General features: G+C 43.9%; 1 protein-coding gene across 1 annotated transcript in view; it reads left to right on the top strand.

Annotated features, from left to right (window-relative positions):
* The first annotated feature begins 13,174 nt into the window (after positions 1–13,174).
* The window catches only part of CDC37 (cell division cycle 37, HSP90 cochaperone), a 37,896-nt gene continuing 26,261 nt past the window's right edge, over positions 13,175–24,809 (top strand). Inside the window, exons 1-3 of the mRNA XM_082252983.1 lie at positions 13,175–13,311; positions 22,065–22,186; positions 22,810–23,085. Of these exons, the coding sequence (XP_082109109.1) occupies positions 22,085–22,186; positions 22,810–23,085 (378 nt within the window). The 5' untranslated portion in view covers positions 13,175–13,311; positions 22,065–22,084. The remainder of the gene's footprint in view (positions 13,312–22,064; positions 22,187–22,809; positions 23,086–24,809) is intronic.

The following is a 24,809-nucleotide window of genomic DNA, read 5'->3' as shown; positions in this document are numbered from 1 at the left end:
ACAAGAAGATGGTGGCGTGGCACCAAGTGGGGGCAGAAAAGAAGAGGATTCTGCAGGACAACACTGGATCCACTGGGCAGGTGAGTATCCTAACTGTGCAGAAACCTCAACTACGTAAGCAGGGGTTAGAAAAAAAAAAAATGGGGGGCTGGATTGTTGAAGATCGGCTTTAAAGTCGAAATTCACCTTACAGGTAAAAAATGGTGCATTTATTTATTTTTTTTCTCAGTAGCCTGCAGAACATTGCAGCCACAATCAGTGTTCTGCGCATTCTCCTTCCATCTTTGTGCCCATAAATCTGTACAAGCTTTTAGTTACAAAGCTGGAGGAAGAGTGAGTAGCACTACGAAGGCCACTCATCACTCAGCAACCTTGAAGTCCATTAAGAACTACAAGCTGTGTGCCACGGTGGGATTTGTAGTTTATTCATTAAAAAATTCAGGTGAATGAGGGGCAGCAGGTGAGGGGAGAGGATCATTGGGGGTAGTGGGGGGGGGGTGCTTAATAGTAACATGTTATAAGTTATAGGCAAAAAATTTGGGGGAGCATACCCATGTATTTCTAAAGCTGCTGCAGCTATGAACCAAAAGACATGTATATTAAAAAAGAATAGCGCGCAAATGCAAAAGAAATTACTACCAAATCTGAAGACAATCCATAAATAAAAATGGGGGTTTGGTCCCACCATATGGCCATATCGTGCTCAAGCCCACCACTGCGTCAAAGTACCCCATTATCAGTGGGTCCTACACTATCCATGAAAAAGAGATTAATCCAGCCTTTCTAACCCTTGGAGATAATACTCCTTGCTGGGAATACATAATAAACAGGCAAAAAATTTGGGGGAGCATACCCATGTATTCCTTAGAAAGGCTGGATTCATCTCTTTTTCATGGATAGTGTAGGACCCACTGATAATGGGGTACTTTGATGCAGTAGTGGGCTTGAGCACGATATGGCCATATGGTGGGACCAAACCCCCATTTTTATTTATGGATTGTCTTCAGATTTGGTAGTAATTTCTTTTGCATTTGCGCGCTATTCTTTTTTAATATACATGTCTTTTGGTTCATAGCTGCAGCAGCTTTAGAAATACATGGCTATGCTCCCCCAAATTTTTTGCCTGTTTATTATGTATTCGGTCTGACCAGACTATCGAGGTTGAGCAACCCTCCCCACCCCCCCACACACACCTGTACTCAATCAGTGTCCACCATCAAGTGGATATAGGAGGAGTCCCCTGTAGTGCATTTGCACATCCTTCCCAGCAAGGAGTATTATCTCCAAGGGTAAGAGAGGCTGGATTCATCTCTTTTTCATGGATAGTGTAGGACCCACTGATAATGGGGTACTTTGACGCAGTAGTGGGCTTGAGCACGATATGGCCATATGGTGGGACCAAACCCCCATTTTTATTTATGGATTGTCTTCAGATTTGGTAGTTATTTCTTTTGCATTTGCGCGCTATTCTATGTTATAAGTTATACCCTACTGTAAGTAAGGGGGTAACATGTTACTAAAGCTAATATTCTTTGTGGCTTATTCTTTGTGGTAATATTATTTGTAATTATTCTTTGTGGTTGTAAAGGAAGAAGGTTTTTTTTAACTTTATGCATTAGGATAAAAAAACTTTTGTGTGCAGCAGCCCTCCTCAGCCCCCCTAATACTTACCTGAGCCCCCTCTCTATCCAGGGATGTGCACGAATGCCTCACCCGTCTGGGACTCTCCCTCCTGACTGCCTGAGACACAGCAGCGGAGCCATTGGCTCCCTCTGCTGTCAATCAAAGTCAGAAAGCCAATCAGGAGAGAGGGGGTGGAGGCGAATAGTGGCTCTGTGTCTGAATGGACACACGGAGCTGAAGCTCAACTCGGGTGCCCCATAGCGAGCTTCTCTATGGCTGCGGTGCATTTTAAAAAAATGATTCTGTGCATTTTTTTCAGTCTGGTTCAGGTGCGAATTCAAGTAAAAATTTGCACCTGAATTGCACCTAAACAAAACTGCACCAGACACTTTTTAAAAATTGTCCTGAAACCGTGGCTGGACATGTGTGAACCGAGCCTAATAAGTATTGTTCTGTCATACGCTCCCTAGTGGACGATTTATGAAGTATACCTAGCCTCCAGCCTTTCTCTGTCTTTTACAATGGAAGGGCCATTGAAATCATTTTCAGGTGCAAGGGAATGCTGAGAATGATTTTTATGTACAGCTTATGGTACACTTACACAATCAGTAAGTTGTTGTATTATACTAATAAACAAAATAATAAGGAATGTAATCTTTACATCAGGGTCCCCTTCAGAGCCCTCCTTACATCAAAGTCCACCTTAGGCTTGGTTTACACCCATGCAGTATGCTTTTGATCCGTTTCTGCAGTGCATTTTGCGTTTTTGCTCTTGCTTTTTTGCCACATTTTTGCCCTTTTTTATGTGTTTTGCATGTTGCATTTTAAAGCTATTTTTGGCCAGTTTGTTGTTGGGTGGATTAAAAACGCAAATTGTGGCAAAATCAGGGCAAAAACGCACTACGTGCTTTTCTGCAGCTTCTCGATTGAAGTCTAAGCCCTTTTTCACACATGCTGTCCGTTCATCCGTTTTTCATCCGTTTTTGCATTGGTAGTGGATGTAAAAAAAACGGATGAAAAAGGATGATAAACGGATGAAAAACTGATACATTTTGACGTGACTGAACTGATGAACTGAACGGACCGTAGGTGTGAAAGGGGCCTAATAAACCAAAAACACACTGCTTTAAAAATGTACCTGACCCTTTCCCTAAACGCAGTGGCTGAAAAAAGCATAGATGTGAATGTGTCCCATAGGGAACCATGTTAAATGGGCTTTAGTGCATTTTTGCAAAAAGCAATAAAAAATGCATCGGTGTGAGCTGAACCTTATACAGAAAGTCCTCCTGTATATTAGTCCCTCCTTACATACTAAGATACATAGGTATGAACCATAGGGTGACTACCTGGATTGAAAACTGGCTTCAGGGGCGAGTCCAAAGGGTGGTGATAAATGGCGAATACTCGGAATGGTCTGGTGTGGAAAGTGGGGTCCCCCAAGGATCTGTCCTGGGACCAATCCTGTTTAATTTATCCATGAACGACCTAGAGGAGGGGATATCCAGCACAATCTCTGTATTTGCGGAGGATACAAAGCTAACCAGGGCAATAACTTCTGTGCAGGATGTGGAAACCTTACAAGACCTGAACAAAATAATGGGGTGGGCAACTACATGGCAAATGAGGTTTAATGCTGGAAAATGTAAGGTAATGCATTTGGGTGCCAGAAATACGAATGCAAGTTACTCACTAGGGGTGAACCTCTGGGGGAATCAAGGATGGAAAAGGACCTAGGTGTCCTAGTAGATGACAAACTCCGCAATGGCATGCAATGCCAAGCTGCTGCAAGCAAAGTCCAATAGAATACTGGCATGTATAAAAAAGGGGATTCACTCCAGAGATAAAATGATTATTCTCCCACCCTACAAGAGTGTTAGTGGGAGGAAATGTACCCCATCATTGGTGTCAGTGGGAGGAATAGTGCCCCATCATTGGTGTCAGTGGGAGGAATAGTGCCTCATCATTGGTGTCAGTGGGAGGAATAGTGCCCCATCATTGGTGTCAGTGGGAGGAATAGTGCCCCATCATTGGTGTCAGTGGGAGGAATAGTGCCTCATCATTGGTGTCAGTGGGAGGAATAGTGCCCCATCATTGGTGTCAGTGGGAGGAATAGTGCCCCATCATTGGTGTCAGTGGGAGGAATAGTGCTCCATCATTGGTGTCAGTGGGAGGAAATGTACCCCATCATTGGTGTCAGTGGGAGGAAATGTTCCCCATCATTGGTGTCAGTGGGAGGAAATGTTCCCCATCATTGGTGTCAGTGGAAGGAAATGCGCCCCATCATTGGTATCATTGGGAGGAATTGTGCCTCATCATTGGTGTCAGTGGGAGGAAATGGGCCCTATTGTTGGTATCAGTGGGAGGAATAGTGCCTCATCATTGGTGTCAGTGGGAGGAATAGTGCCCCATCATTGGTGTCAGTGGGAGGAAATGTACCCCATCATTGGTGTCAGTGGGAGGAAATGTTCCCCATCATTGGTGTCAGTGGGAGGAAATGCGCCCCATCATTGGTATCATTGGGAGGAATTGTGCCTCATCATTGGTGTCAGTGGGAGGAAATGGGCCCTATTGTTGGTATCAGTGGGAGGAATAGTGCCCCATCATTGGTGTCAGTGGGAGGAATAGTGCCCCATCATTGGTGTCAGTGGGAGGAAATATGCCCCATCATTGGTATCATTGGGAGGAATAGTGCCCCATCATTGGTATCATTGGGAGGATTTGTGCCTCATGTATGGTGTCAGTGAGAGGAAATGGGCCATATTGTTGGTATTATTGGGAGGGATTGTGCCCCATCATTGGTGTCAGTGGGAGGAAATGCGCCCCATCATTGGTATCATTGGGAGGAATTGTGCCTCATCATTGGTGTCAGTGGGAGGAAATGGGCCCTATTGTTGGTATCAGTGGGAGGAATAGTGCCCCATCATTGGTATCATTGGGAGGAATTGTGCCTCATGTATGGTGTCAGTGAGAGGAAATGGGCCATATTGTTGGTATTATTGGGAGGGATTGTGCCCCATTCCTGGTTTTATTGAGAGGAATTGTGCCCCATCATTGGTGTCATTGGCCCCATTGTTGGTGTCATTGGGAGGAATTTTGCCCTTCATTGTTGTCAGTGAATAAAATAGCGTACCTCCCAACTTTTTGAGCTGGGAACGAGGGATACCTATTAGCAAAAGTATGTAGGCATAGGACACACCCCCTGTTACGCCTTCTAAAGGAGAATTATCCCAAGAAAAAATGATTAGTTAAACCCACAAGTGCTTTTTGTAACCTCTACTATTAGTTAAAATTTTGGCTTTTGAAATTTACAAATGCAGCAATTTAGAAATTGGATGAAAGGTTTAGCACTGGGAAACACGTTTTGAAAGATAAAAAGGGAATTTTATATACAAATATATAGATCAGACTAAAATGAGGGACAAATGAGGAGGAAAGAGGGACAGAGGGACTTTGTTCCAAATCTGGGAGAGTCCCTCAAAATCAGGGACAGTGGAGAGCTATGAAATATCACCCCAAGAGCCAGAAAAAGAAAGCAAAGTGCTGCATCTGACCCCCCAGGGCAGAGTGCGGAGACCACTGATCTAGCCGCAGGTGCCCGGCAGACCCCTCTACTCATTTGAAGCTGACCAATGAGTACTAGATGAGAGGCTCTTCCCTTTAAAATATAACTAAAGCCAAAACATTTTTTTGGATTTAATACAGATTCGGGATTTAGAACACTTGTTTTTATTGCTGTCCCCATTAGGGCGATTCATCCTTTCTGTTTATCCTGATGAGCATTATCCCCAAATATCAAAGAAAATCCCACGTTTTGGGTTGTCACCAGAACAGGAATAGAGGGGAAATCTTCTAGTCCTGGTGACTGTTGGTTGCTGAGACCCCTGGTCCCAATGATAGTACCGTACTATCTATAAATTCTTTGCTCGCTTTGTGTCTGGCAGGCCTGGGAGGCTGGTTTCTGGAAATAACACAGACGGAGACAGATGTATAGTGAAACCAAGCTCTCAGTTTATTATAGGCTCGTTGCGGCTTATATAGTAAAGATAAAGGCATATAATCATAGGTATAGGGCACTTGTTACGTTCTTATTGGTTAAACAGCTTCAGGAGACAAAAGGTCACCTTGGGGAGTAATACCATATAAGACATATATCGTGTGACTAGAATCACCTGACACAGCCTTATCGCGAACTGCAGAAACTTTCCATGGTACGTAGACACTTTTCATATCTTGTGTAACTAAGGTCACATACACACACAAACACACAGCTTATAAGACATTAATGCATACAAAATGGGGTAGGGACATACAAAATGGAGGACACATAGAATTTGATATCTCCCCATCTCCCACAATCCCCTCTTAAAATCATTAACCCTTAATTGATTTTCCCTTGTCACCCTGTATATCATTGGAATATATAATTCTTAGGGATATTATCAGGAGTCCTAAACCTCCTAGGAATATAGTACCACGATTGGCAGATTAATTTTCTATATCCCTGCTGCTTGAAAGACCAGATCATATATCATCCTTTAAACAATAAGGTTCTTTTTTTCTTTCTGTTTATACCTCTTAATGTACTCAGTATATTCTTTAGGGTTATTAGTCGAGGGGGTCTGGTAGCCTGGGACTTGGTGGGATAGCATAGAGACATTTTTCACCTTTGGTCGGGAAACTCTAGCAATAATACACATTACGAGTTTGAAGCATGCATATAGGAATAATAAAAAAAGCAAAACCATTATAACAGTCATAGCGATATTTTTCAACCATGAGGATATTCCTCCAAATTCAAAATTCCCACTACTAAAAGGACTCCATGTCTTAGCAATATTCCTAGCTTCCTGTTGCAACTTGTCTACTTCTTTCCGGTGCTGTGCAATAATATCATAATAATCGGGTATCTCAACAGATGTATTGTGTATCCATGTGCAACATTCATAATCCTCCGTAACTTCACATAACCCAGTAAGAGCAGCACTCATGCTTTCTATGGCTAGGTCATGGAGCTCAAGTTGTTTCTTAATTGCCCTCACTTCTATATTTAATTTGGTAATGTCCCCTGAGTTCTTATCTAGGATGTCATCGAGAATTTTAGAGTAATTATTCAACCTTTTCATCATGTCTATTCCCCATCCGGTCCATGAGGGGAACCAGGCCCATACCATATCCTTCTCAAGGAATAATTCCCTTTTATTGCGGTGTTTGAGGGGGTACCTAGGATACATACTAGCTTCTAGGAGATGTCCTCCTTCGTTGTCTCCCACTACACCCATGATGGGAACTAGGGATGCGAGGTAACACCACCCTTGGGGTTCAATGGGGATCCAAGGGTGACAAATCTTTCCACAACAAATATAAGTACTGTTTCCCAAAGCTAGGGGACGTTTGTGAAGTAGTGCCATTAATTGATCATCATAACTGGACCAAGCTAAATTTGACAACAACTGTCCTACTGGGGAAGAGGAAGTGGAACTGGAGTTAAGAAAGTTCATTAGAGTGGCGTTTAGGGCTGGTTCTGAGGTGTGCCAGAAGGAGCTGTCCATCGAGGTCATTGAGAAATTAATCTTAGTTTGCCGGCACACTTCAGCTCCCTTGGTGGAGTTTCCCAACCTAAAACACCAGTCTGGGGAATGACTCCTACCAATAATTTGGAAAGTGAGGGTATCATTTGAGAGTGTTCTCGTGACATTGGTGAGGACAACAGGAGGTGTACCATTTAGGAAAGGGGTGAAGTTTAAAGGTATCGCTATTAGGGGGATTCTAGCGGTGCTAGGATGGAGTTTACTACATATCCAACATTTTTCATATCCGGACTTCTGGGCATATGCATATTTAAATTGCAACAATGACATTTTATCTGTAAGACTTTTTGAGCTTTCATCTCTCTTTTGTCTGTTATGTGCATTACTCTGTGTTGGGGTGTTGGAAGCTCTGCAAATGGCCTGTAGCCCTACCAGGTCTTCTGGATAATAAATACAGTTAGTGGTAACCCATACTACAGAGAAGACTGAAAATGATACGAGTCCCATAAGTAGCCAAAGTTTTCCAGAATCTGGTGCTATTAGGAATGTCATTTTTCTACAGGGTCAGGGCCGCCTGCCTCTGAAAAACCCCCTTTTCTTGACTATCCTGTTCGAGGTCAGAGTCGTCCACTCCCGTTAGTACCTCTCTTGCTTCTGGACCTTCCTGTTCAAGGTCAGGGCCGTCCGCCCCCGTTAGTACCTCTCTTGGGTCTGGATCTGGACTTGCTTCTGGGGGTGGAGCCTCCTTTTCCAATTTCACTCGAGTAGCATGGATCCAGGCTTGTTGGTTCTCCACAAGGACAGCGATTCTGGTCACTGCGACTACCTTTGTCTTTTGGTCCAAAACGAAATCCAGCCTTGGTCTTGTGATGCTACTTCATCTCCTTCCTTCAAGTGATGGGTTGATACCTGTGAAAAGAAAAGAAAGGTGCGAGCAACTTTTTCGTTCCGTTCCACTTGATTCTAAGTTTCAATTACTCTTTTCTCAACTTGTCCTTTGATTGTCCTATTTATCCTTTCCACTGTACCTGAATTCTGGGCAATGCAAATAGGAGCACTATTACGGGGTATACACGGTTTCCCCTCTTTGCAAATCAATCCTGTTTCAGGATTCCTTTGCAAAACAGGATAACACCAGTCCTCCAATTCCTCAGCAGTGGCTGAGGCCTGTAGATCTGTGATCAACTGGGCATCATCGGGGAGGATGTGGGTTAGGACAGGCATTTGTTTTAGGGCTCCTAAAGGTAACTGTTGTGCGGCTGCTTTTGCTATTTTGTCTGCTAGTGCGTTGCCCTTGGAGATGTCATCAGTACCTCTGGTATGTGCCCTACAGTGAATGATAGCTAACTCTGAGGGTAACAACATAGCCTGAAGAAGGTTGGTGATGAGCTCTTTCATCATGTCTGCACGGGGTGAAGTGACACTTTCAATAGTTTCTAGGCAGTCATGTGGTTCTTGGCCCATATCATCTGCTGAATCCATCTACTATTGACTAAAAGGAACTCTTATTTCTTCCCTGCTTTGGGCCTATATGTAAAAAACCTATTTCTAGATGTTCATGTTTGGCCTTATGTGTTTGTTTGTGTTGTTCCTAATACAGGTGATGCACCTAGCAACATATGCTTTCACTAATTTAGGCCTGTAAATGCAAAAAAAACTTCAGTAATACTTCATATGTTCTTTCCCACCCCCTGTGTCCTATTCCATCATACTAGGCAATAGACAGTGGGGCGTTAGCTGCGGGGATACAAGATCTCCCCTCTTTTAGAAAAAGGCCACTCTCAACTTTTTCTAAACCATCACCTAATTCCTTAAACCTGTTCTGTAGAATGCGTTTGTAGCTCTAATAATGTGTGATCTTTTGGCCTGACTTTCAGCTCTACAACCAGGAACCATCTACAAAAACATCCTCTTCTCCCTCTATGGCTGTCTAGATATATTATGTCTATACAATCATGTTGTGGTGTAACACACCCTTTAATCCCAGTAACCCATTTAAAACTGGGGCCTACCTAGGGCAAAAGATGTGGCCATCCCTATTACCATCTCACAAGATGCTATGTTTGGAGTCACCTCAGGCATGCCTTAGACCTGGACTGCGACCATCTTTGGACAAAAACTATAGGGCAAAGTCCATCACCATACTCCTGGGCAAGTACACCTGTCATGGTCTTACAATTGTCCCTTGCATAAACACAAAACATTTTTCCATAATTTGGGAGGCCCAGTGCAGGCGCTACAACCATAGCATTTTTCAGATACATAAACGCATTCAACATTACTTGTGACATTTCTGGACCTGTGGCTTGTCTCAAAATGTTGTCATAAAATAGGAGCAGTCGGATCCATTGCAATCAATGATCCTGGTTTTGTGGGCGGGCAAGACCCACTGTGGGCTGGCAAGACCCACGTGACTGACTCTCCTTTTCCCCCTCTGTGAGAACAAAACCAAGGTAAACAACACTTTCCTGACACCATTGTCATTATTCCTGTGACACTTTGTGTCCACATACATGTACATTTCTCAATGAACTCACTCGCTCTGACTGGCCTCCACAGAGTGACTACATATGTTATCCACATATTGTAGCGGGACTGACTCATGAGCAGGTGTCCATCCCCTCTTGCGTGGTCTGGAGAACTATAGAGCAGACAACTAAAACTGTCTATTTAGCCCTGAGGCACTTCTACACCAGGTCAGTTACCTGGACTGATTAACAAAACAAGAAACAAAGATGGCTGTGTCTCCTCGTCCACTAGGACGGTAAAAAAAACGCATTACTTCAACCAATCACTGTAAAGTGGGTAGCATCGGATGGTATGGCTATCAGTAGAGATGGCACATCAGATACCACTTGCATACTACATACTTCAGTCAGATAAAACTAAAACTTTTTGGCTCTGTGCCAATCTTACTAAAAAAAAAAACTTTTTTATTTTTTTTTTCTTCTGCCAATCTAACAAAAACCTGTCCAGAGGTTCCCCTCCCTCAATAGAGGACTCCCCTAAAATATCACCCAAAAACTGAAATCAGATAAAAAGTTAATCTGATTTGAAACTTTTGGCTCGGTGCCAATAGGGTCCAATGGTCACACTAATTGCGGTAACCCTTTCTGTCCCAAAATAAATTTCATAACTTATAACAGGAATGAAAATATTTAAGTTTGAACCCTTTCTTGGCAAGTAGCCAATTTTCAAAATTTTGCACCAGAGCTCCCTTTTACGTTTAGGGACACAAGGGACCCATTTGTAAAATGTAATTTCTCATTATCTATAATTCTATAAAAAATAACCTCAAAATATCTTGCCGACTACGGCGAACTATGTTTTGCCTGATAAAAACTGTATTTGTTCACTATTATTACTCTTCCCAGAGGTTCCTATGCTTTATGCACAAATGTATAAATGGCAAAACTCCAAAAATTCCATAAAAAGATAATTGCATATGTTTGGCAATGCTGGTGGCCGTGAGAAAACCAGGTGCTGCTGTACTGTCTAATGTTTGCCTGACTCCATACATTTTTAAACCTTGATTAAATCTCCAGGACAGTTTCACCTTCTGCTTACAAGCAATTGGACTTTACTCTTAAAAGCCCTAGTTAACTCTTTATTATTCTTATTACTTTTCAGCCTTCTAGTCTTTTCAACTGTTTTATTATTCTACAAGGGGGCATAGGTTAACCATTTTTCATCTCCCCTTATTCCATATACGCCTGATCCCATTGTGGATCAGGCCCATAATAGGGCCACACTGTTGTATCTAAAAAGGCATAGTCCTTTGACCATATCCATATGGAATGTGTCATTAGCGCCCTCTCGTGGGAAAGGACTGGAACTTTTCATTGTTTCAGTCCACTCTGCTTATTTTATCTATCCATGGGTTGATTAAATAGTAGTCAGTGCCGCAGACTCGCGCCACATATTCCTTACAGTTTTCTCCTGCTTGGGGAGGTGGGGGTGGCTTGCTGCCTCCGTGACCCATTGCTGCAGACAACGGGGTTCACGGACCGAGCACTTATTAGACTAAATCAATCTAATTCTAAGTTCCCTGTCTATTTATAACTGGCAATTTTATTTATTATAAAAGATTGTTGTCTGCGTCTGGTAAATATTTTTTAAGTTGTCTATATGTTACCCCTACTAGGTCAAAATCTATCTGTCCGTGAAAGTTGACTCTATGATGCACAATTTTTTTTACATTCAGGGTTACTAGAAACAAACTGACTTCCTAAAAATCTTTTTCTCTTCAGTGGCAAAATACAGACTAATTTAGCAGAGTCTAAGTTATGGTGAGTTATATCAAAATCTAAACAATGGGTGCAGATTGGACAGGGCATCTGCTACAATCTATCACAGAGTCATGGAACGTTCACAGTGCTCGACTGCCACCCAGGTTGCCCTGTGTGCGTCTTCCCAAAACGTGAACTAGTCACAGTGTATTTCAGCCGTGCTGACAATACGGAGCGTTTTCGAATGCAGCGTGACTACTCTGGCATTCTCATCAGAGAAAGAACATTCAGTAAATGACTCAGGTCTGTTCACTTACCACCCAGACTCATTGAATCATACAAACAGATTATCTTATACTTCTATGCGACAGAGAAGGAAAGCTTAAAGATTTTTCAGACACAAAACGAGCAATTTTCTAACACTTCTTAAGTCTCCCTGAGACTAAATATTTCCCTGAAATATTTCAATTATAGGTATGTTGCGTGTGTTCCCGGAACACACCAACCCCTGTGGTTCAATTGGATATGAGTCTAGCCAGTGTCCCCCGGAGCCGCACTACAATCGGTTACATAGAAAGGAGTTTTCTACTTACCGGGTGAGTGTGGGTGTCCGCGGAGAGTGACTCTCATATCCCGGACATAGCCCCCAAAACTGTTGGTTGCTGAGACCCCTGGTCCCAATGATAGTACCGTACTATCTATAAATTCTTTGCTCGCTTTGTGTCTGGCAGGCCTGGGAGGCTGGTTTCTGGAAATAACACAGACGGAGACAGATGTATAGTGAAACCAAGCTCTCAGTTTATTATAGGCTCGTTGCGGCTTATATAGTAAAGATAAAGGCATATAATCATAGGTATAGGGCACTTGTTACGTTCTTATTGGTTAAACAGCTTCAGGAGACAAAAGGTCACCTTGGGGAGTAATACCATATAAGACATATATCGTGTGACTAGAATCACCTGACACAGCCTTATCGCGAACTGCAGAAACTTTCCATGGTACGTAGACACTTTTCATATCTTGTGTAACTAAGGTCACATACACACACAAACACACAGCTTATAAGACATTAATGCATACAAAATGGGGTAGGGACATACAAAATGGAGGACACATAGAATTTGATATCTCCCCATCTCCCACAGTGACAACCTGGGATTCCATCAATTTTCAGGGATTTCCTGTCACTTCCTGTTGTGGCTATGGGACAGGAATTGAAGAGAAATCTCAGCAATGGGACACCGATGGAGGAACCTGAGAGGGGTTCTAATCCTCACTGTCATAACATTACCATCATTAATCCAGAGACTGGATGGAAATGGAGCTCAGAACTGCCACTAAACTATTCCCTGCATCTCACTGTAATAGAATACATGAATACAGAACACACTGCTATTGATAATATATATATTTATATAGAATACATAGCAACCCTTTCTAGGGATAATAAGGGGAATCTATCAAAACTGAATCTAGACCAGCTGTGCATAGTAGCCAGCCAGCTTCTAGCTTCAGCTTGTTCATTTAAACGTTGAAAATGAAAGCTGTAAGCTGATTGGCTGCCATGCACATCTCCAGTCTAGTAAGTTCTCAATGAGATGGAAGTTCCAGAGAACATCCCCGTTAGGTCATCACGGCCTCACAAGCCACGCCCCACACTAACACTTGGACGCCCTCCCTCCTCCTTTCTCCTACTGCACCGTATGCGAGGAAGGCGGGGTATCGTTGGAACACAGCGCCGAGGAAGTGACGTCAGAGCAAGGATCTGGCGAATGGGCTGAAGGTTGGGGGGGAAGAGACGTCAGAGAGAGGGCAGGCTGACGGGCTGAAGCTGGCGGAAGTGACGTCAAGGAAAGGGCAGGGGGTGGCTAGAGAGTGCCAGAGCCTTCCAGAAAGCAGGGACAGGCTGCTAATTGCTGCTTCTACGTGAGGTATGTGTGTCGGGGGTGGTTTGTGACGTTGTATCCTTTGTGTTCAGCAGACGTTGTGTTGTGCATTGTATGACTCCAGCACATGTGTAGTTCTGTCCCCTGCATCCAGGTATGCCATGTATTTGGTGTCCCTTTGGGGCAGATATTAGGGGGACACCTTTCCCTGGAGTCTCTTTGTAGTGAATGGACTTGTATGGGTAGTGTGTTACAAATCCTATGGAGATTCTATGCACTGGTAGGTCACATGCGGGGTCCTCAGCCCTCTCCTGCACCCCTTCCCTACACCCTCAGTGTAAACTAGTGTGCTGGACCCCCCCCCTGGGAAAGGCTTCCTAGGAGAGCCCAGAAAGTGTGCAGTTTCTCGTCTAGAGAAGATTGCATCCTGGTTATGGGTGGAATGCAAACCAATTCTAAACCTTTAAAGCGGACCCTCACTCTTTTTTGGTATTTTACATATCTCCCCTCCCCCACTCCTGATAGACATTTAAAGTAGAAATAAATGCAAAACTTTTTTTTTTTTGTGATAGCCCTTGGCCCCTTTTACCATCCCATTAGGGAGATTTTCCTTCGATTTCCTGTCCTATAATTTAAACAAGAAGTGAACCCAGGGTGTCACCAGAACTAGTGTCCCCATGGGAAGATGTTCTCTCTATTCTTCTAGTGACAACCCAAAAATTGGGATCTTCTTTCACGTCCAGTGGTAAGGCCAGCCATACACAGTGCAAATTTATTTCCTGAAACCTAGAGCTGTAAGATTAAACATTAAATAATCGCAATCTTGCTTCCACCCCCCTCAGGCTCTCATTCCGGTGTTCCGTGAAAATTCCCTACCCTCATCCCTTCTGGTGAGGATACGTCATACATCAGCCGAGCCGCTTGCCAGTGCGCATGCTCACAGCTGCGGCGGGTAGGGGGTAGTGTCTCTTCACGGAACCCCGCCTCATTCACCAGCTGTTGCCGTGCAAAATCATCTCTGCTCCAACCCGTCAGACTTCCCTCATCTCTGCTCCAGGAAAATGTAATCGGCAGCGGGTGTATGAAAATACAAATCACGGCTACAATGTTTTATACCGTAACAGTCACTCATTTGGGACACCGCACCTGCTGATGAGGGAAGTCTCCGAGATGATTTAAAGTGGAGTTCCACCCTAATTTTATACTTACCTCCATCTTCTCGCTCCGGGTCACCTGAAAAACAAATGGATAATCGCAATTTTTTATTTTTTTATTTACCTTGTAGAGAAAATATACTTACTTCCTTCTTCCTCCCCTCGGCGGCCGCCGCCCGTCGTCACTTCCTGGCATTTGCAATGATTCCTGGGAGCTGAACGTCATCGCTCCCAGGAATCATTGCGCCTGCACCGGCCCCGACGTCAGTTCCGGCGCGCGCGCGTCATTCCCTTCTAAACAGCTTCTGGGCATGCCCAGAAGCTGTGGAGGGATGACGCGCGCGCACCGGAAGTGACGTCGGGGCCGGTGCAGTGCATCGTGGGACCGAAGAAGAAGGAAGAGGACGCCGAAGAGGATCGCTCTGGCTTCAAGCTGCCCACACCTGAGATGGCAGCGCTGGAGAATACTTTTTCAAGGTAAGTATTTCTCCTAAAAGGTAAGTGCAACCCGGGACAGATCAGAGGCTAGCCATTGTGGAATGCACTAGCCCTGACTGTCCCGGGGGTATTTAAAAAAAAAAAAAAAAATGTGCACTGGGTGGAACTCCGCTTTAATTTAGCGGCTGGGCATGTGCAGTGGGACGCGCTGCAACAGCTGATAAATGACGCAGTGTAAGGTTATAAAACACTACTCCATGAATATTCCCTACCCGCCGCAGCTGTGAGCATATGCACACTGGGAAGCTGCTCAGCTGTTGAATGACGTACCCTCACAGGAAGTGACCAGGGTAGGGAATTTTCACGGGTAGGGTTTTTTAACGTTACACCGGCATTTCCACGATTCATGTTAAACAAATGCAGAGCCGTTCTCTTCTCTCAGCTGTCAAAAAAAAAAAAAAAAAGGCAAATGTTTATTACAACATTGCTCAGCGCTGAGAGATAACAAGAAACATTGTATCATTTTGTTCTTTTGGATCAAAGGGATGAACTTCAGTTTGCAAATGAGGTCAGTTTAACCTCTTAAGGACTAAGCCTTTTTCTAACACTTGTTGCTTACAAGTTAAAATCAGTGTTTTTTTTGCTAGAAAATTACTTAGATCCCCCCCAAACATTATATATATATATATATATGACGTAGGCAGCCGGCCGCTCTTCTCATCGCTTTATTTCCAAACAGGAAATGACGCGATGTTAGGCGGTCTGCTCCTCTCTCTCCTCTCTGCACGTTTTCTGAGCTTCCGGGAGGCGGAGGATGGCTTTATAGGGGCGGCAACTTCCTCAACATTGCCGTCCCTATGGAAACCAGTACTATGCCGATCGCATAGTACTGGGCATGCGCGAGATTTCGCGCTGGACTCACAGGCCTCCGCCCACTAGAACAAGAAAGAAGGGAAGACAATTCCCTACAACGGACTCGGCGATCCAGAACAAAGATGGCGGCGCTCGTCATACATTTTATAAATTAAGATTTTATACGTGCAAACCGATTATTTCATTGTGAGAAACAGGATTAGCAGATGTATAGAGGTCTAAGGGTCACTGTTTGGGGGACATTAAAAAAAAAAAAAAAAAAGATTCTGTGCCCGGAACTCTGCTTTAATGTTACAATCCCTTTTTGGTAACGTCTGATCTTTCCTCCTCACTGGATGTGATTGGTGGAAATACTCATATAGGGAATGGGTGGAAAAAGAGATATCTCAGAGTGTGACTCAAGGCCCGTACACACGTACCGATCGTCGGCATACAAACGTCGGTGGACGAAGGATCTGCCGATTGTACGCGTGTTAGTATGGTGCCTCCGACAGATGTCTGCGCACAATCCGCGGACAAAAGTCTTTCGTGCAAACATGAAAATATTTGTATGCCGACACCAGAACGGACGATTGTTCGCCTGTCAGTACACAATTCGGCCGACAGACCGCAGATTTGCAAGACTGGGCATGCTCAGAAAATAGAAAACACAGGGAAAGTTAACCATTACATGACATCACTTCTGCAGTCGGCGGACAAAATTCTTGTGCTGTCCTTGTGCTGTCTTTGCACTTTTCAGCAGACACCGACATCCCGGGGAGAAAAGAGGAACATTTGTAAGCCGACCATCGGTACGTGTGTACGGGGCTTCAGTTTAATACATTTATTGTTAGCAAAGCCAAAAACTCACAACAGTAGGAAGTTAAATGCGCATATAGTAAATGCTGTATCCGGGACGCCTTGCGTTCCACGGACCGAAAAGCAGAAGGGACGCTATTGCCCTGCTCAACGCGTTTTGTCAGAATGACGTCATCAGGAGCCGCCGCTCTGACGAATCATGATAGCGAATATATCTACCGATCACATGAAATGAGAAGGAGGAAGGACCAAACATTTCCAAAAAAGGACTGCAACATTAACCACTTCAATACAGGGCACTTTCCTCCTTCCTGCCCAGGCCAATTTTCCCCTTTTAGCGCTGTTGCATTTTGAAAGACAATTGCGCGGTCATGCAACACTGTACCTAAACCAAATTTATGTCATTTTTCCCCCACAAATAGAGCTTTCTTTTGGTGGTATTTGATCACCTGTGGGTTTTTTCCTTTTTGCTAAACAAATAAAAAAATACCGAAAAGTTTGAAAAAAAAAAAAAATTTTTTTTTTTGTTATACAATTTTGTAAATACGTTTTTTCCTGCACTGATGGGGTGGCACTGATGGGGCGGCACTGATATGCGGCACTGAAAGGCACTGATATGTGGCACTGATAGGTAGCACAGATATGCAGCATTGGTGGGCACTGATAGGGGGCATTGATGGGCACTGATAGGGGGCATTGATGGGCACTGATAGGTGGCACTGATGGGCAATGATAGGTGGCACTGACGGGCACTAATGGGCATTTATAGGCGGCACTGATCGGCACTGAGGGGTGGCACTAATGGGCACTGATAGGCGGCACTGGTGGGCAATAATGGGCACTGGTGGGTGACACTGAAAGATGGCAATGATGGGCACTTGTGGGCAGCACTGATAGGGAGGGCACTGGTGGGCAACACGGATGGAGAGGGCAATGGGGGGGCTCCCTGAGCCCTGATTGCCATCCCTGTTGGCCATAGTGGGCATCCCTGGAGTCATAGTGGGCATCCCTGGGGTCATAGTGGGCATCCCTGGTGGTTCTAGTGGCATCCCCCCCGAGGGTCTGCACTGGTAATCAATGATCTGATTACCAGTGCCGACCCCCCCCCCCCCCCCCCTGTCAGGGGAGCCGCCGATCGGCACTCCTTTACTCGTGCCTGTCAGGCACGAACTAAGGAAAGCCGATCAACGGCTGTTCCTGTTTACTATGTGACCAGCCGTGATTGGACACGGCTGATCACATGGTAAAGAGCTACGTCAGTAGTCTCTATACCGAAATCGGAGATGCAGGGTGTCAGGCTGACACCTTGCGTCACCGATCGCCGCTCTGCGCGCCCCAGGGGGGGCGCCCAGAGCTGTATTATCCTGCCGCCGTCATATGACGTCCGGTCAGGATAATACAACCACATTCTCGCCATCAATCTGTAATAGGGCGGGCGGGAAGTGGTTAATAGACAGTGCCTTCTGCCCTGAAGGGGTGTAGCCATCTGGTGAGTGTAAGCCCACAAGGGGGGGGACAGTGTTTTTCACCTACTCACTGGTTCGATATTGCTGCACGATTTTAAAAGCACAAACCACTTTGAACTGGAACAATTTATATGGACTTGTATATTTTTTGGCACAATGTATTTCTTTTGCACATATGTAGTTATGTTTTACTATGCACTTTAACACTTTATGAGCATATTTGAGGATTAAGGTCACATATATTGTATGTTGTGGGGTTATTGGTTGTTTTGAATTGATTTGTATTATATACGGTCAGGTCCATAAATATTGGGACATCGACACAACTCTAATATTTTTGGCTCTATACACCACCACAATGAATTTGAAATGAAACAAACAAGATGTACTTTAACTGCAGACTTTCAGCTTTAATTTGAGGGTATTTTCATCCAAATCAGGTGAACGGTGTAGGAATTACAACAGTTTGTATATGTGCCTCCCACTTTTTAAGGGACCAAAAGTAATGGGACAGATTAACGATCATAAATCAAACTTTCACTTTTTAATACTTGGTTGCAAATCCTTTGCAGTCAATTACAGTCTGAAGTCTGGAACGCATAGACATCACCAGACGCTGGGTTTCATCCCTGGTGATGCTCTGCCAGGCCTCTACTGCAACTGTCTTCAGTTCCTGCTTGTTCTTGGGGCATTTTCTCTTCAGTTTTGTCTTCAGCAAGTGAAATGCATTCTCAATCGGATTCAGGTCAGGTGATTGACTTGGCCATTGCATAACATTCCACTTCTTTCCCTTAAAAAACTCTTTGGTTGCTTTCACAGTATGCTTCGGGTCATTGTCCATCTGCACTGTGAAGTGTCGTCCAATGAGTTCTGAAGCATTTGGCTGAATATGAGCAGATAATATTGCCCGAAACACTTCAGAATTCATCCTGCTGCTTTTGTCAGCAGTCACATCATCAATAAATACAAGAGAACCAGTTCCATTGGCAGCCATACATGCCCAAGCAATGACACTACCACCACCATGCTTCACTGATGAGGTGGTATGCTTTGGATCATGAGCAGTTCCTTTCCTTCTCCAAACTCTTCTCTTCCCATCACTATGGTACAAGTTGATCTTGGTCTCATCTGTCCATAGGATGTTGTTCCAGAACTGTGAAGGCTTTTTTAGATGTTGTTTGGCAAACTCTAATCTGGCCTCCCTGTTTTTGAGGCTCACCAATGGTTTATGTCTTGTGGTGAACCCTCTGTATTCACTCTGGTGAAGTCTTCTCTTGATTGTTGACTTTTACACACATACACCTACCTCCTGGAGAGTGTTCCTGATCTGACCAACTGTTGTGAAGGGTGTTTTCTTCACCAGGGAAAGAATTCTTCGGTCATCCACCACAATTGTTTTCCGTGGTCTTCCGGGTCTTTTGGTGTTGCTGAGCTCACCGGTGCTTTCTTTCTTTTTAAGGATGTTCTAAGCAGTTCATTTGGCCAAACCTAATGTTTTAGCTATCTCTCTGATGGGTTTGTTTTGTTTATTCAGCCTAAATGATGGCTTGCTTCACTGATGGTGACAGCTCTTTGGATCTCATATTGAGATTTGACAGCAACATATTCCAAATGCAAATAGCACACTTGAAATTAACTTGGGACCTTTTATCTGCTCCTTGTAAATGGGATAATGAGGGAATAACACACACCTGGCCATGGACCAGCTAAGCAGCCAATTCTCCTATTACCTTTGGTCCCTTAAAAAGTGGGAGGCACATATACAAACTGTTGTAATTCCTACACCTTTCACCTGATTTGGATGTAAATACCCTCAAATTAAAGCTGAAAATCTGCAGTTAAAGCACATCTTGTTTGTTTCATTTCAAATCCATTGTGGTGGTGAATAGAGTATAAAAAGATTAGAATTGAGTAGATGTCCCAATATATATGACGTCACCTGACTGTATGTATGTGTATATATATATATACACACACACACACACACACACACACACACACACACACACACACACACACACACACACACACACACACACACACACACACACACACACACTTTATATATATATATATATATATATATATGGTGCACTGAAATTTCGGCCGAAAATGGGCCTATCCCATTTCGGCAGTAAACGGATCCAAGATGCCGAAAATAATGCACGCAATGCAGATGAAGTATACCGGGCGGGCGAGCGATCGGCCGCTAATAGCTGAGCCCAACACTTTCCTGTCAGGTGGGTATCTCCGCTTTGATCCTCCGCCAGGCGCTTTAGTGTGTGCTAGCAACCAGTGACGTCCTAGTTCTGCGCCATCCCAAGTCCTACACTGTGACCGTCATTACATTGGCTGCCCGGTGCTGTGCTGTTGCTGCTGCCCTCTCTATTCCCGGGCCAGGGCCATGCCCAGACTCTCCGCAGCATTTCCTGTGCTGATCCCAGTCCCGGGTCCTCTGCAGCTCCCCGCACCATCCCATACAGCTCACTTGTAGGGATGGGAACCAGCTACGCTGAGCAGAGGGGGGGAGGAGGAGGCGGCACACAGCTCACACCGGACACTACCAGTCCATGGAGAACAACGGGTGGTATGCGGGGCATGTGATCGAAGCACTGTCACTACCCCGCAGATATGCGGCTGCATTCATATGGTAGCTGGTGAGTGTAGAGCGGCGAGCACCGGTGTTATTCTCACGGAACACCGGACACCCAAAACACCGAGGTGAGACTCCATTACTGACCAGCACTGCTGAACCCCCCCGAGTAATGTTCCCGATCTGAGTCAGGACAGTCAGAGAATCATCTCGCTGCACCACACATTTTCTCTCTCTCTCACTCTCAGCAGGTCTAGAGAACATCAAGTGAGCAAGATTTAGGTACAGTATTTCATTATTATTCTTCTAATAGCAGAAATACTGCCTTCCCCCAAGGTTCCACTGCACCCTCATTTCAGATAGAGGATTGTAGTTTACTGCCTTTAATCAGAAATCAATATTACTGCACAACAGTATGATGGAAGAGCTTGAGATATGGAATGCCTCTATCTAATAAATGACATTCATTAAATTCAAGTCTAATATTAATAAAATGATAGAAAAAAATATTTTTAAATCAATTGGGGGGAAAAAGGTCATTTTCGGTTTTCGGCCAAGGGCATCCTGAATTTTCGGTTTCGGTATCGGCCCAGAATTTTCATTTCGGTGCATCCCTAATAAATATATATAATTTTTTTTTTTTTTATCTGTATGTGGTCCTATACTTTGGTGCATAGTGAACTTCTGTGTTTTGGATACGATTGCACTTTATGTCACGTTAGATAGTTTTAGATCATGTGAAGAGGCGTGACCAATTTTATTATTGGTGCACACTTTTTTCACTCCTCAGTAGTTCCCATAGATACTGTGGTTTTGACCCATAATTTATAAACACCATTTTTTTTCTTAGCATTTTATTTAAAGGGATGATGTATGGTATTGGGCAGAGGCACCCATACCTCTCTGTACCTCTCTCCACTGTTACTCGAATCGTGGAAATGGCGGATTAAAATCATGGGGGGGTTGAATCGAGATTAAGATTAACAATTAATCATGCAGCTCTAGTGTCGGGTATTGAAGTGGTTATAGTGTGACAGCAGGTGCAGGGAGAGGATCCATTGAAATGAATGGGCTGCCCTACATAAAACACATGGAAAATGTGCAGATGCATGCACGCTTCTTCCACATGCATGGTGTGAATGAAACGCATCACATAACCCTAATGCACATGTTTTAGGGAGGATAACACTCACCAGCTGGTGTGTACAAGCCCTTATTGTAAGATTCAGATCAGTGGTGGATCCTAAAGGCAGAATAGGTGGCTGCCTGGGGCTCCAGATTCCAGGGGTTCCTATGAGGATATTAAAAAGGCTCTGCTCCAATTCCTAATAATCAATTTGAGTTTTGTACGACTTTTAGAAGGGGATTGGTAATTGCAACCTCTGTGTTGAAAAGCCCATCCTTTTGGTTGTATGTATTTTATGTTCTTAGCTTCCTGCGATCCATTGTTTAGTCATTGTTTTAATGTCTCTGCAGTTACCTTGCATACTTGCACAATGGTTGACTACAGCGTGTGGGATCACATTGAAGTATCCGACGATGAGGACGACACCCATCCCAACATCGATACAGCTAGCTTGTTCAGGTGGCGCCACCAGGTGAGGAAAAAATGTCTGTTTTTTTGCAGATTTTAAAGTGGACCTGTTATGTGCAATTGTACATTTTAATTGTAAACTTTCCATACGACTGAGGGAAAAATTGACTGCATTGTACAATTGCTGTTACAAAGGTTCGCTCTAAAGCCCCCCTTACCTTTTATAGCTCTGAGAAAGCTCCAACTCTCAAGTCATAGCTTATGCGGGGATGAAGAGTCTTCCTGACCTCATGATAGTGCTGAGCCAATCACCAGAATTGTTGCATGCTCCTCCATACCTGAAAGTATTGTTTTCTTTTGTTTGTTCAAATTGTTTATTGGTATGGAAGAGTCAGAGTGGTAATGCATGCAAATAATGCAACCAATGTGAGACATCAAGATATGTAACAGTACAATGTACATCTGATGTGTGAACAGAGCAGATCTGGGGTGTAACAGATCCCAAAAACGTATCCTATTCTTTATTTTTATTTCTTTACATCCGGTGGCTGAACAGTTAAGTGGTGGAGGTGTGAAGGAAAGTTACATAAATGCCCCTGGGGCGGGCAAGATTGTAGTATATGAATTATTACTGGAAAGGTTCTCCATGCTTGCCACATTCTTTACTAACGTTCTAATATTTTTTAGGCCCGTGTGGAGAGGATGGAGGAGTTTGAAAAGGAGAAGGAAGAACTAAAGAAAGGGGCAAATGAATGCAAGAAAAAATTATTAGATTGTCAGAAGAAACTGAAGGAGCTGGAGGTCCAAGATTCTGCAAAGTCTGAGGCAAAGAAACTGCAGCAGGAGCTAGACCAGCTGAAGAAAGAGGAGAAGAAGTGGCAGAAAAAGGAGGATGACCTGAAGAAGAAGGAAAAGACCATGCCATGGAATGTGGACACTCTGAGCAAAGAGGGCTTTAGCAAGGTATGGTGTCACCGCATGGGTTTTACAAATCACACAACCTCTTCCAGGGCACAGGCTCCTGGGGACTCGGGACTTTGGTTGTTTTCTTTATCTTTAAGGGCCGGTTCACACCATGCCCGCACCTAAATCGCACAGGAACACTCTGCTTCAAATTAGATACAGCTTGGTAATTAAGCTTTGTCTTCCTAGGACAAAAAGGGATACTTTCACCAGGTGAAAGTGAAAGGTGAAAAAAAAACGAATGCAGTCAATACATCGAAGGACTGATGAGCTGCAATTTTATTACTTTTGTTTGTGCTGGGTTCAGAAATGTTTTAATCAATTTTCTGGTAGGCTCCCTTTACCCAGGCATTCTGATCAGGTCTATCTGTCCGGAAGCCCAATGCAGACTTGTATGAACAGGCGGGTGTAAACAAACTTATGTCTTTTTACCAGTGTTCATTTCATCAAAGAAAACAATTTTGTAATCATTTTCACCAGTGGCAAATTTTTCAGTGACAAAAGACCAAACTAAAATTCCCCCACATTTTTGTCCTATTGAAAACCAATTCCCATTTTCACCACCAAACATAAACATAATGAAAATTAGAGGGGAGGGACACTTACCCATGTGAGTTTCCTCTGATCTCTGCCTGTAAAGGCCTCCTAGCAAGAAGGGGGTGACCGTAGCTTGCTTAGCACTGCAGCAATATAGACCTCCGCAGACAGACGACCGTCCAGAGCATTTTCGGGCTCTCCCCAGAGCATTGTGCAGCATTTTTGGGCTCTCCCCAGAGCACTGTGCAGCATTTTCGGGCTCTCCCCAGAGCACTGTGCAGCATTTTCGGGCTCTCCCCTGAGCACTGTGCAGCATTTTCGGGCTCTCCCCTGAGCACTGTGCAGCATTTTCGGGCTCTCCCCTGAGCACTGCGCAGCATTTTCGGGCTCTCCCCCAGAGCCTCCCCCAGGGACACAGACAGCATTAGACACTGACAAGCATTCTAATTCCTATCCACTCTGTCCAAAACTTAAAAAAAAAAAAAGTTTTGCCTTTTAGTTATACTTTAATGCTGTAAATAATATGATCTTTTGTTTACTCCAGGAGTATATAATGAGTTTGGAAATTCTAGAGAAATGTTTAAACAATGCATTACAATTTAACTAAACCCGTCAGATTTCAGTCGACTAAATACGACTAAAACAATTGTAGATGACTTAAATGTGACTTAAACTAAAATTGCATTTTACAGAAGACTATGACTAAAAAGAAGTCAAAATTTGAATCCAAAATGAACACCGCTGTTTACAGCCCCCTAGTTAGTCTTCTAGGTCCTGTGAAATAGGAGGAAAAGGACAGCATGCTTTTTCTGTTTTTAGAGACCTAAAAGTGACGAATCGTAGGTAGCCTGATTTAAACGGACAGTAGAATCTGTTTACATCAGGCAGGCCTTAGAGCTGTCATGGGTCCGCCCGTGTCCACCAGCCACAAACTGAACAGGCATAACACGGACATCCATCCCATTCAACTCTGATTCTTCAGGGGATCTGCTCACAGACCCCCCTTCTGAGCAAAACTCTGTGTGAAAGTGTGTATATATATATATATATATATATATATATTTTATTTTACCTTAAGGATATCACTTCTCCCTGGTGATATGACAAGCTGCCTTCCCATGTTGTGAATTGTTAAAGGATTTGCTTTTTTTTTTTCCCTTCATTTTGTGCATGACCTGTGATGTTTA

This window comes from Pelophylax lessonae, assembly GCF_965119305.1.
Source record: "Pelophylax lessonae genome assembly, chromosome: 4".
NCBI lineage: Eukaryota > Metazoa > Chordata > Amphibia > Anura > Ranidae > Pelophylax > Pelophylax lessonae.
The sequence above is the reverse complement of the archived record's forward strand: the minus strand, read 5'-3'. Positions and strand labels throughout refer to the sequence as shown.